The sequence below is a fragment of the Geotrypetes seraphini genome, chromosome 6 (genome assembly GCF_902459505.1).
Source record: "Geotrypetes seraphini chromosome 6, aGeoSer1.1, whole genome shotgun sequence".
NCBI lineage: Eukaryota > Metazoa > Chordata > Amphibia > Gymnophiona > Dermophiidae > Geotrypetes > Geotrypetes seraphini.
The window spans coordinates 250,060,308-250,074,186 of record NC_047089.1 but is presented as its reverse complement, the minus strand read 5'-3'; the positions used below and the strand labels follow the sequence as shown (position 1 = coordinate 250,074,186).

The following is a 13,879-nucleotide window of genomic DNA, read 5'->3' as shown; positions in this document are numbered from 1 at the left end:
TATCATATCTCCCCTCTACCGCCTTTCCTCCAAAGTATACAGATTGAGATCTTCAAGTCTGTCCCCATACGCTTTATGACGAAGACCACACATGCTCTGCTGATGACGAATAAGCTGTGCGCAGTCTCCTCCACATTGTCACCAAAAAGTAGTACTTCACCTGAGTAGGGAAAAGGCACTAGGTGATCGTGGAGACTGATATCAAAGTCAAAGATGCGGAGCCAGGAGATAGGTCAGATGGAGTTCTGAAGAGTAAGGTAGTAGAGAATTCAGGCTCAAGGAAAGTCATCGTGAGATATGAGTCCAAGTGAGGAACCTCAGAGAGCATCCTGTAGAAGACAGGCAAAGGAGCTGCGGTGTTATGCAGCAGCAGAAGAGGTGATCCCAACTGAAAAGGCTCTACACTTTTATAAGCAAAGAGTAGATTCCTCTTGTAGTTCATTGACGATGTAGAACCTTGGTGAAACTGAAGTTAAAAGCGAGTGTGCACAGTGGAGAAGAAATCCCATAGAAAGTGCAGTGGGATAGGTGTGTGGATTGCAGAGGTTCCAATGCTCTGGCCCAAAACACTGAAATTCCCACTTGAGGCCAGTTTTGCAGATGGCCAGGTTACCACGAATGCAGTTGACAGATGGCCTTCATTGGTTTTTGGTGACCAAAAATCAGCAACTGGTTCGTGGGTGCCAGCACTGTGAAAAGCGCATCTCTGGCGTATGTTTTGACTGTGGCTCATGAAAAGAAAAAAAATTTACATGAGTCCCATAAATTATATATTTATTTTTATTTTTTTTTTGGGGGGGGTGGACAAAAGCATGCTTCTTGAGCACGTGTATTATAGGCATTTCTTATGTGTTTCTAGCTGTGGTTCATGATAAAATTTGACATTAAAAACAAATTACAAGATTTACATGAATTATAGTAGTTTTGGGGGGAGAAAAGGCATGTCTTATGCATGCTTGTTGAAAGCCAATGTTGCATCTCCCCTCCCTTTCCCTTCATCCAATAGCTCTGGCACACACATGATATGTATGTTTAGGCGTTGCTTTTCCCAGAGTCAAAGCTCTAAAGGTACACCAAAATCATCCACATAAAAATAGGTTATCCACATAAAAGCCTTAAAGGACCTAGTCCGCTAGGGATACAGGACCCAACAAGGTCCGTGTTTCGACACAAAGTCTTCTTCAGGGGTCCCTGGGGATCCTATAAAGGTGAATACGTGGGAAACAATTGTGTGGTGGACCGTGTTGGGTCCTGTATCCCTAGAGGACTAGGTCCTTTAAGGATTTTATGTGGATAACCTATTTTTATGTGGATGAATTTATTTTTATGTGGATGAAATTATTTTATGTGGATGATTTTGGTGTACTTTTGGAACTTTGACTCTTTCAAATAAAGTCCATTTAGGAACATCGTCACTCCACAGAGTTTTTTGGTTTTCTCTGGATTTTCTTCTCTATGGATATCTTGGGGTCAATTCCTTTTGTTTTTTTGCCTGTTGCTTTTCCCAGCACATGTGCACATGGTGTATTCTGTGCATATGTCGATCACTATCACCGGCGACTCATCTCGTAAATTTAGCGAGCCTCTACTACTCTCCAACTTCATTTGAGAATGACTCGCCTTTTTGAAATCGTTACAATAACACCTGTGACAGCGTCTCGTTTTTTTTACCACAAAGTTCTGAGAATCTTTCCGAGTGTTCTGAGCCTTAGGCAGTAATGCCATAGGCCCGTCTCTATCAAATGTGATTAAATTATTTGGAAGCTATAGGAAACTGGGCCCCCTATTACTGTGGGCCCTTGGGCACTGTCCTTTTGTTCCAAAGGCGAGTCCACCCCAGCTATGTTCACTTTAGGGTTCCTAAACTGTACAAGTTGTACTGAATTCTGTTTTGCAGGTGTGTTAGAGCAGTGGTTCTCAACCCTGTCCTAGAGGACCCCCAGGCCAGTCGGGTTTTCAGGAAAGCTCTAATGAATATGCACGAGAGAGATCTGCATATAATGGAGGTGGCAGGCATGCAAATCTGCTCCATGCATATTCATTAGGGCTATCCTAAAAACCTGACTGGCCTGGGGGTCCTCCAGGACAGGGTTGGGAACCACTGTGTTGAGTGATTTGATTGGTCTTGAACTTCAAAAATATTGAGGATGGTCAACCACCCTCAAAGCTGGCACAGGATTCGCAGCTACAAAGAAATGACGGGGAAAAGCCCACATGAACTGCGGTAGGAATGAAATTGGGCAGGGACAAGACAAAGCTTTCGGCCCTAGTCCAGGATTCTATAGGTTTCCATGGAGGAAACAGGTCACGCTATTCCCAGATCCTCTACGCGCTCCAAAACACAAAGAGCCACGTAGGGAGCGAATCGTCGGGATGCCAGAGCAACGCCCTCTGCGCGATGACGTCACAGCAAGGGCACGCCCTACGCGCATCTGCCTCGGCTCTAATCTCGCTTGTGGGGCAGGGCCAGCATCGCTTCTGTGGAGCCGCCGAAGACGTTGATTGGCTAACTCGAGCGGGCGCGTAAACTGCCTGCGCTCACTGGCCCGCAGAGCCACCTCACCTGTCCCTTTCCTCGCGCCGGGCATTGTACTGTACTTTCCCCCCGCTGAGGGGGAGTGCGCGCGCGGGGGGCCACGGTCTCTTCCAGCGTCGCGCGTGCGCGCCCCGCAGGAGCGAGCGTGGGGAGGGTTGTTGCGTGGCGCACGCGCACGGCGCGGGCTGGCGCACTGTCCCTGCCACTCCACGCTCCCCCGGCCAGGGCGGGGAAGAGGAGCCCGGAGAGAGCGGCCGCCGCCGCCTCTGCCCCCTCCCCCAACGCGCTTTCGGGTATTTGTGTCCTGATTGGACCGCGGAGGGCTCCCTTTTTTTGTGGTATTCCCTCCTCCGCCTCCATGCCGTCTCCTCCCCGGCTGCCGCCCCGCTAACGAGCGACAGGAGGGTCCCTCTGTCCCCCTCCCCGCCGGAGCCTCCCTGGGACCCCGAGCCGGAGGGGGGCGTGAGGGGGGAGGAGGAGGAGGCCCGGCGGCGGCCCAGAAAGCCCGAGGAGGGCGCTTTCCAGCGGGCGCCTTTTCGCTGAGGAGAACAGAACGCCGCTGACAAGACACGGATTTAACCCTTTGCTCGCCCACCGGCTCCCTTCCTCGGCTGGACCATGGCCGACGACGACGTGCTCTTCGAGGATGTGTACGAGCTGTGCGAGGTGATTGGAAAGTAAGTTGGCGAAGGGGTGCGGGGCTCGCGCCTGGCGAGGGGGGAAGGGAGGGGGGGGGGGGGGGTCGCCCGCTCTGCCTCCGCGCGCCGCCCCTGCCCGCACGCGACCCACCTGAGCCTCTCTGCAGGTCTGGCGCGCGGGCGGCCGGACGCCTCGCGTGTCTGCAGGGATGAAGGGCGCGCTCGCTCTCTGTCTCTTCCCAACCAAACCCTCCCCTCCCCCCCTCCGGTGTGGCTTGCTCAAATGACACGGGACGTTTTAAGCACGTTTGAGGTGACCTGTTGGGCTAAAACGAGCAAAACGGACGCGTCGTCTTTGCTCGCTCGGGTCCCAGCGATCCCGCGAATCCCCGGCTGCACCGATGATGCTGCGGGAGAAGGAGGGCCGAGCTCGGCTCGCATCAGAATCCCAAGTGGGGGGGGGGGGGTTAGTCGTTAACGAGGCGTAGCTGTCTGTTACGGGTCAGTAGACGGCGAGAAAAATGACAGCCTTTTTCTCTCTCTCTCTCTCACTGGTGTGTAATTAACATGCGAAAAGACAGGCGGGAGGAGGAGGTCTGGAGCTCTGGTTCATTGCTTTCGTCGTAGGCGGCTCAGGTGTGCGCTAATGGAAGAGAAGATGCGCTTTTTTGTCGCCCCCCCCCCCCCCGAAACGCAGGTTGCAATTGGCCATTCTGCTGCGCTGCATTTTGGGCTTTATCTTGCTCGGAGCACTAGGACATGTCAGATGTTAATCGGGTTTTAGCTTTTGCGCAATATTAGTACCTACGGATTGTGTGAAATGTGACCCGTTTTGAGTGCTGTTAAAACATTTGTTTTCTTTGCTTCTGAAACCTATTTCAAACACATTTCTCCATGTGCTAGGATCTAAGATTACTCTTCTCCTCCTCTAATGGTTTCAGCGTTGTAATCTTATTGCAGCTAGTTGTGGTTATTGGGCTTGTTTTAGATTTTGAAAATGTGACAAATAAAAAGCAGCTGTACCTGTCGGGGAGCAGCTGGAGAAGGTGCATAATTTGACTGCACGGAAGCCTGGGATAAACCAGGACGGCCGGTGCTGAGCTGGACGCTTTTCCTCAACTTTGCCTGTCCTGTGGGGACTTCCGCGGTGGCTGCTGTTAACCTGCATGAAATAGGTAGGAACAGAAATGTGTCCAAGTTTGCTCGCTTCCTGGGTGAAGGAGGGAGCTGAGCAAATCGCTAGTGAACATCTTGTGTGTACCCGGCCGTGGGAAGAGGATAAGGTGCTATACTATGTGAAAGCCGACAAACTTTTTTTTTTCTTCCCCCCCCTTCTTGTGGCCAGTGTGTTATTTCTTAACACAGTTAATCACTGGAAATGTGGATTTACTTGTGATAGTGCCAGTTCTTCCCATGTAGATTTTATTTTTAGCATATTGAAATACAGTTTAGTCATCTCATTGTACCTTGACCAAATTACTGTATTTAAAATGGAGCATCTAATGCAGAAGCTGTGATTACCAGATTTGAAGTACTGTATTTCAATTTATATGGAAACAAAATATTATTATACCTGCTGCCTCAGCTGATTGCTGTTACTTAGGTTTTCTTCTGCTGGCCTTTCTGGAGACACAAATCATCATTGAACATTATTAAATAAATGATTCTTGCTGTGGAACAGAATAAATACCTGAGTGTTATTTTCAAAACGTTTTTTGTTTGATTATTAAGAAAATATTTACAAAATCGTATAAGCCTATTGTTTTATTGTACATGTTATCTGCCACAGGACACATTTTATTCCTATGGGCCCTGCTGCAGATCACTTGAAGATATTTTTGCAAAAGATTAGCACATTAACTATAATTCCCAATAACTTTGGATATAAAATAACCCCCCCCCTTTTATAAAACCATAGTGCGTGTTTTAGCACCAGCTGCAGAGGTAACAGCTCAGATGCTCATAGGAATTCTGTGAGCGTCGAAGATGTTACTGCCGTGGCCGGTGCTAAAAACCACACTACTGTTTTGTAAAAAAAAAAAAAAAAAAGGTGTGGGGGTGTAAATAAGGAGAAAATAGTGATTTCTTGATACTCTATATTATATCATAATTATATACCCCACCCCCCATATAACATCCTCTATATCCAGTGAGTACTTGAGTTTTATAATCAGCATTACTTTACAAGAACTGTTTTTTTAAACATTTCTTAAGGTCCAAATAGTTTTGCAGGGTTGAATGGTAGGACATCTGTTCGCTATGTTGTATTGGGGGGGAGAACGTGGCCCAGTGGTTAAAGCTACAGCCTCAGCACCTTTGTGACCCTGGGCAAGTCACTTAGAGCAAGATTCTCAAAACTTTAACTCCATCGCTAAACTATTTTCTGGCAGTTTAGCCTGTACGCAGTTTAACGGTGGATTATCAAAAGGGATTATCTCCTTTTTAGCAAGGTTTCTAGCAATCTTTGATACTGACATGCAAATAGGCTCTTAAACAAACTTCTGGTGGATTCTTAAAAAATGCTGAGCCATTTTCAAAAAGTGGTGTTGGCTTTTGGTGACAAAAGAGCGACTGGTCCAGGGGTGCCGGTCAGTGTCAGAAACTGCTAGAAAGCCCTGTGTTGTGATGCACGGGAGAGATGCCCATTTTCTCCTCTGTACCACAACGCCACTTCCCTAAAATCCTGGCCGCAACCTCCCCTGCAGCAGGAGAGATGCTCACTCTCTCCTGCTGCACTAACTAAACTTTTCCCATGACCCGACTGCCACCCCGCAGCAGGAGAGATGCCCATTGCTGCACTAAACTACCCACTGTGACCCCTCCCCCGTCTCAGCCGCCCCCTACCCCTTACCTCAACAGATGAGCTGGAGCAATGGTCTCAAACTTGCGGCCCGGGGGCCACATGCGGCCCGCCAAGTACTATTTTGAGGCCCTCGGTATGTTTATCATAATCACAAAAGTAAAATAAAACAGTTTCTTGATCATATGTCTCTTTAGCTATAAATTATATTATTATTATTAAGACTTAGCCAAAAGGAAAGATTTATAAACTATAAAGAGTTTTACCTCATGCAAAATTGTAATTTCTCTAATAAGACATTAACTATTTTTTTGCGGCCCTCCAAGTACCTACATATCCAAAATGTGGCCCTGCAAAGGGTTTGAGTTTGAGACCACTGAGCTGGAGGGACGTGAACACCCTCCTCCCAGCTGTTGCTGTATCATCTAAAATGGGAATTCCCCTTCTCGGTGCATCCAAAGATCGGTCGGGTTGGGTTGCGGCAGCAGGAGAGAGTGGGCAGCAGGAGAGAGTGGGCATTTCTCCTGCTGCATGGGGGTATTGCTGGGATTTTAGGGCAGCGGGAGAGTGGGCATCTCTCCCACTGTTGTGTGTTTGTTTTTATGGTGTTGATCGCTTTTTCTGCGCATGTACCCATTCTATCACCAGCGATGGGCACATGCAAATTTAGCGAATCTTAGCTGCTGCCTGCCAATCTCATTTGCCTGTGAGATTTTTAAAGAATATCTTGGGTTTTTAAATATGGTATTAAAACGGCTGCATTATCAGACTGTTGCTTTTTAAATCCCTCCATTGCTCCAGGTCAGGGGTCTCCAAAGTCCCTCGAGGGCCGAATCCAGTCAGGTTTTTGGTATTTCCCCAATGAATATGCATGAGATCTATGAGCATGTACTGCTTTCAATGCAAATTCATTGGGGAAATCCCGAAAACCTGACTGGATTCGGCCCTCGAGGAGGGACTTTGGAGACCCCAGTTCCAGGTACATTAGATAGGCTGTGAGCCTGCCAGGACAGACAGGGAAAAATACTTGAGTACCTGAATAAATTCATACAAGCCGGTCTGAGCTCCCTTAGGTGAACAGTATAGAAAATTGAATGAATGAATAAATATTGTTCTTGCTCTTAGTTCATAGACAAAGAAAGGACTGACTGTAATCTTAACTAGTAACAGGCCAATAATCGTATTCCAGTTTGTTGATGTGAAGAGGGCCTTTTGCACTAGAGGTGTGCTTGAGGATGAAAACAAAAAAATCTTTACCACAGGGATGAGAAAGGGTGGATGGAAAGGGAACAAGAGGAGTTGGGATTAAATTATGGCCCCATACGCACTTCAACCTTGGACCCTCCATGTCCACCTAATCCGGCATCACGTCCCACCTCCCTGACCTAACGCTACCTGCCTAGAACTTTGAGGTCTGAAAATCAAAAGTTGTTGGAACCGATAATATGAGGTAGATATGCTAAAACCAGAGCTGCTTTTGCAGGTATTAAGGTATGGAACGCATTGGTGGGACAGTTATGACTGTGTTCTGACCAGTTGAGATTTAAAAAAAAAAAAATACTGAAAATGCAATTTTGTTAACAATATTTTTGTGAAATATCCAGGGTTTTTAAGATTTTACTTTGTTTATTCCTAAGTTTTTATGTTCATACTTTATAAACCTCCTTGTTGTATATGGTATATAAATAAAAAAAAAAAGAAAGAAAGAAAATAAAAACCTTTAAAGTTAGTCTTCGGCTCTGCAGGCCAGCAGCAGCAGCCATATGGAAAGGTTGCCTGTGGCTTGCACTGGGACTTTCCTCCTTACCTGGCCTGCCCCTTCTGACATGACTTCGTTTTAGAAGGGTCAGGCTGCAGACATCCTTTCTATATGACTGCTGCTGGGCCACAGAATGACTTTAAAGGGTGGTGGGAGGGTGGCAGAGCAGCCACAATGGGTCCAGAAGGGGACAGAGGTCTGAGGAAGAGCAGCCACATTTGGTCCAGGAGCGGGAGGGAGGCAATACAGGATCATGTTAGTGGATTGGAGGGAATTAAAAGAACCAGGGCAGGGCCAGGAAGGAAGGAAATAGGAAGAGTTGGACCTAGGGGTAGAGGAGAGAGAGACTTGTTAAATGCAGGTTGGGGATGGGATTGGTGCGAGGATGGTACCAATAATAATGGGGATGGAAAAGAAATGACTAGGGATGAGTGGGATGGGTACCAGAAGACATCACCACATACATCTCTACTTTGCACTGATAACTTATGCTTGTGTTCTATGGATGGAGGATTGCTAATTTATTAAATTTTTAAGTGTTTTATTTTAAAATTTATTTTAGTATATTTTACTGTAATTTCTATTACTCTTTGTAAGTATGGTATTGTACTACTGTGTCTTGTAGAGAGGTTTATTATGTATTTTACACTTTGCTATTTTTTTATTTTTCAAAAGTTGTTAAAACAAATACAAGTATACAGCAAAAATATTTGCACATTTTTGGTAGTTCCACTGGTGATCAGTTAGCAGATGTGACCAAAATTGATCAAATTGTGCTTGCTTCCTTTAACTTCCATGCATGTGGGAGAAAATAGTGTAAGTGTTGTTTGCCTGGGTCCTGAACCTTTTCCCGACGCTTGTTAGCGCTGTGCTACCCTCCAACCTCGGGCACTTCATCGGCGCCGTGCCAAGCTCCTCCAACTTTTTGGCACGATGGACCAGCCAACTGACAAGACCTCGGCTTCGGGGACGGCCTTGACCTCTAAGTCCTCGACCTCGACTCCAGCCTCTGCCTCCACCGAGACCTCGACTCCTTCGGCCTTGAGGTTCTCTTCTCGGCGGCGCCTCCTCTGAAGACCTCGACGGGAAAGACTCCTGTCTCTCCTTCAGGTACCATTCCTAAGAAGCCTCCAGAGTCTCAGGCATCCCATGCCATGCCTACGGTCCTGCCAGCATCGTCGAGACCTCCAGCTAAGCAAGCATCGGGAATACTCAACCTCGAGGTCGCCCTCCTTGGAGCGCACTGCTGCATCTTCAAGATCTGATCCCTTTGTCTCGATGCCCATGTTCGAGGATATGTTAAAAGCCATTATCCCAGGACAAGCAGGCATGATATTCTCACATGTGGGTGACGTCATCTACGGAGCCCCAGCGCGGACAGCTTTTCAAGCAAACTTGATTGAAGTTTCAAGTTTGCTACACTGCACCACGCATGTGCATGCCTTCTTGCCCACTAGAGGGCGCATCCCCACCTCGTGGTCCTCGGTTCAGTTTTTTCCACGGAGCCAGAAGCCCTGTGGAAATTGTGCTCTTCGAATTTAGCCTTCTGACACCGCGGCTGTGCGTTATTTCACGGTCGCTGTGCTTGATTTGCTTTTCTTTCTTTCTTTTCTTTTAGTTTTTGTCGAAAACCCCCCCACAAAAAACAGTATTATCCCAGGACAAGCAGGCATGATATTCTCACATGTGGGTGACGTCATCTACGGAGCCCCGGCGCGGACAGCTTTTCAAGCAAACTTGATTGAAGTTTCAAGTTTGCACACTGCACCACGCATGTGCGTGCCTTCTCGCCCACTAGAGGGCGCATCCCACCTCGTGGTCCTCAGTTCAAATTTTTCCGCGGAGCAAGAAAGCCCTGTGGATCTGAGCTCCAGTGTTTTTGCCTTCTAGCTGCCGCGTTTAGTTTGTTTTTCCCTTCGAATTAGTTCGCGGTACTGTTTTCCTTTCGTTTCTTTTCAAAAAAAAAAAAAAAAAAAAAGTCTTTCGTTTTTCGTCGGGTTCCGGGGGCTCCCGGAAGCCGTGGCCGCGGGACGTCGGTACGTTCCCGGCCTTCTTCTTTTTCTTCGTGGATGTCCCGTCCTGTTACGGGATTCAAAAAGTGCAGCCGGTGTGAGAGGTTGCTTTCCATCACTGACCCTCACCGGTGGTGCATTGTCTGTCTTGGGCCCGAACATCCGACAGACTCGTGTGATCGCTGTGCTACCTTCCAAAACAGGGCCCCCCGTCGCCGTAAGGCAAGAATGGCCGAATTGTTCGCCGTCGACGCGCCGCCTAAGGCCTCGACGTCGGCCTCGGCTTCGGCCCCGGCCTTGACCTCGGCCTCGGCGTCCTCGGGGGCCTCGGCCTCGCCTCGGCCCTCTTCCTCGAAGGCGTCGTCAGTGAAGCAAGCTTCGGGTAAGTCCTCTGTTCCATCCCCTTCAGCAAAGAAGCCATCCTCGAGTCAGGCCAAGGCGGGTGGGTCGACCCCGGCCCCGCATCGGACCTCGACTCCGCACACCCCGAGGGAATACTCGAGACCGAGGTCGCCCTCCAGGGAGTGTGCCCCGGACTCGGAACTCCCCACCTTCGTGGGGATTCCGGCCTTCCAGGATCTCCTCCGAGCACTGATCTCATCGGAGCTGTCGGGAGCCCTGGAAGTGTTGCAGCGTGCTGCGGTTCCGGCGGCCTCGACCTCGGCCTGGACGCCTTCGGTCTCGGAGGCCCCGGCCTCGGCTCCCTCGGGAGCCCCGGCCTCGGCGACCTCGGTCTCGGGTACTGGGACCCCGTTCACCTCAGTCTCGGCCCCGCCCCGGACCTCGACCTCGGGGGAACCCCCTGAGCGGAGTGTAAGGCCCAAAGAAAAGTTGCGCAGAGTGCGCCGTCTTTCCTCCTCTTCCTCCGGGTCTTCCAGACACGCCTCGCCCTCGACGCGACCTCGGACGGGGCGTCGATCGAGGAAGTCTAAGCGGCCCCGAGGCTCGCCTCGGCGCGACCGTTCCTCGTCGTTCGGGGGCGAGGCGTTGCAGGTGTCGGAGTTGCGCCTCGACAACCCGAGGCTCCTCCGCTCACCCCATGGGAAGTCTTCCCGGGCCGCCTCGCCGAGGAAACGGGAGAGTGTCCCACGAACCCCGGGGTCCTCACCCAAGGGTTCTGCGAGGAGGATAACTTCCCCTTCCCCCTCGAGGGCCCTCGAGAGGGGATCCTGGGATTCGGGATCGGTTAGGGATCCTCATTATTCCCATGAGGCCTCCCCCCTCTCCTCGGTGGGGCGGTCGAGAACCCCCTCTCCCCAGGCTAGGCCGTCCTCATTTTCATCCTTCGTTCAGGACATGGCCCAAGCCCTGGGGATTGACCTGATGGTAGGCTCTCGGTATTCCAAAGAATTTTTGGAGGAACAGGACCTCCCCATTCTTCCTAAGGAGGTGCCTAGACTCCCTCTCAACAGTGTCCTTCTGCAAACCTGGCTGAAGAACTTGTCAAACCCTCTTACAGTCACGTCTGTGCCTTCAAAAATGGAATCGAAGTATAGGACGATTCCCCCTAAAGGGTTCGATAAGGCGCAGCTCTCACACCAGTCTCTTCTGGTGGAGTCTGCTCTTAAAAAATCACAGCCCTCACGGGTTTCTGCGGCGGTTCCACCAGGCAGGGAGGGGCGGACCCTGGACAAGTTTGGCCGTCGCCTCTATTCAAATTCCCTGATGGCCACCAGGGTTCTAAATTACGCCTTCACCTTCTCCTCCTTTTTGCGTGGGATGGTGAAGGACCTTCCTCAATATCGAAACTCGTTACCGGACTCCCAAAGAGCAGGATTCGACAAGTTTATGTCCAACCTGTCTCAATTGCGGTTGTACCTATTCCATGCAGTGTACGACGCCTTTGAGCTGGTTTCGAGGGTGTCGGCCCTCGCGGTGGCCATGCGCCGCTTGGCCTGGCTTCGCACCCTCGACATGGACCCAAACCTGCAGGAACGCCTGGCAGACTTGCCTTGTGTGGGGTCCGAGTTATTCGACGAGTCATTGGATGCGGCGACCAAGCGCTTGTCGGAACAGGAGCGCTCTCTAGCATCCCTGGTCCGCCCCAAACCTAGGCCCCCGCCGCAGAAACCCTTTCGGCCTCCGCCGCGCCGATACCCTCAGAAGTCGACCCCGGCTTTCTCGAGACCGCCTCCGAGACGTCCGTCTCAGCGAGGCAGAGGGGGACAACCCCAAGCCCCGGCGCAGGGCCCTTCTAAGCCAGCGCCTTCCTTTTGACGGGCTGAGCGGACGGGGCGGGTTCCCCTCCGCACTTTCTCAGGAACCCCTTCCTATCGGGGGCCGTCTTCGGTTCTTCCGGGAGGCATGGACCGGGATTACCTCAGACGCTTGGGTGCTCCGGATCGTCTCCGAGGGCTACTCGCTCAACTTTGTGTCCTCGCCGCCGGACAGTCCCCCAAGTTTAGTCCCCTGCAACCGTTCGCAGCTACCGACCCTTATAACCGAAGCCAAAGCCCTCTTGAAGCTTCGGGCGGTCGAGCCGGTCCCCAAGGACCAGTGGGGTACGGGGTTTTACTCCCGCTACTTTTTGGTCCCAAAAAAGACCGGGGACCTGCGCCCCATACTGGACCTCAGGAAGCTCAACAAATTCCTGGCCCGGGAGAAGTTTCGAATGCTATCTCTCCCGGTTTTGTACCCCCTCTTGGGGGAAGGGGACTGGATGTGCTCCCTCGACCTGAAGGAAGCATACACCCATGTTCCGGTGCACCCCGCCTGTCGAAGATTCTTACGATTCCAGGTGGGGGACCTCCACCTCCAGTACAGGGTACTGCCCTTCGGCCTGGCCGCGTCCCCACGAGTATTCACGAAGTGCATGGTGGTGGTTGCAGCAGCCCTCAGGTCACGTGGACTCCATGTGTTCCCTTACCTGGACGATTGGCTCATCAAAGCCCCGACCAGGGAGGGGGTTATCTCAGCGACCCGACAGTCTATTGCCTTCCTGCAAACTCTCGGGTTCGAGATAAACTTTCCAAAGTCTCAGTTGAGACCGTCGCAGTCTCTTCAATTCATAGGTGCGGTGCTGGACACGGTGCGCCTACGCTCCTACCTGCCGACCCAGCGGGTGGAAACCTTGGTACGGATGAGCCGCCAGGTCTCCCAACTATCGAGGGTGTCGGCCAAGCGCATGATGATGCTGCTGGGCCATATGGCCTCGACGGTACATGTCACGCCGTTTGCGAGGCTACACCTGAGGATCCCTCAGTGGACCCTCGCGTCCCAGTGGCGCCAGGAGTGCGACCCGGTGTCTCGCCTCATTTCGGTAACTCCGCCCTTGCGGAAATCGCTGCGTTGGTGGACAGACTCTTCAAATCTGTCCATGGGGCTATTGTTTCGCACTCCGCCTTTTCGCAAGGTCCTGACCACGGACTCCTCGGAGTACGCGTGGGGAGCCCATCTCGACGGTCTTCGCACGCAGGGCCTGTGGTCGTCAGAAGACCGTCAGTGTCATATCAACGTGCTAGAGCTGCGAGCCATCTTCCTAGCACTTCGAGCCTTCGTTCACATATTGCAGGACCAGGTGGTCCTCGTCCGCACGGACAATCAGGTGGCAATGTATTATGTGAACAAGCAGGGAGGAACAGGGTCATGGCCCCTCTGCTCCGAAGCTCTTCGCCTCTGGGAGTGGGCGGCCTCCCGGAACATCTTCCTCCGGGCGGTCTACATCCAAGGAGAACGGAATTGCCTGGCGGACAAACTGAGTCGACTTCTGCAACCGCACGAGTGGACTCTACACTCAGCAGTTCTACGCGAGGTCTTCGCTCGCTGGGGAACGCCACAGGTGGATCTGTTTGCCTCTCCGGAGACACACAAACTACCACTATATTGTTCTCGGATGTACTCGCAGGACCGTCTGGAAGCGGATGCCTTCCTACTCGACTGGGAAGGGAGGTTCCTGTATGCATTCCCTCCGTTCCCTCTGATCATGCGAACGTTGGTACACCTAAAATCGTCCACGGCCACGATGATTCTCATAGCACCTCGGTGGCCGCGTCAGCACTGGTTCTCCCTGCTGCTCCAGCTCAGTGCCAGAGAGCCTCTTCCCCTGCCTGTCTCTCCTTCTCTGCTGTCTCAGAGTCAAGGATCCATGTTACATCCCAATCTGCAGTCATTGCACCTGACAGCCTGGTTTCTTGT

General features: G+C 51.2%; 1 protein-coding gene across 11 annotated transcripts in view; it reads left to right on the top strand.

Annotated features, from left to right (window-relative positions):
* Positions 1 to 2,457: 2,457 nt before the first annotated feature.
* The window catches only part of CASK (calcium/calmodulin dependent serine protein kinase), a 770,397-nt gene continuing 758,975 nt past the window's right edge, over positions 2,458 to 13,879 (top strand). For 3 of the 11 annotated variants that reach the window (XM_033947673.1, XM_033947672.1, XM_033947670.1), the window contains exon 1: positions 2,462 to 3,213. In XM_033947673.1, the coding sequence (XP_033803564.1) occupies positions 3,155 to 3,213 (59 nt within the window). In that variant the 5' untranslated portion in view covers positions 2,462 to 3,154. Of the gene's footprint in view, positions 3,214 to 13,879 lie in introns of all 11 variants that reach the window. The other 8 variants (XM_033947669.1, XM_033947668.1, XM_033947677.1 and 5 more) reach the window with 5 other exon arrangements.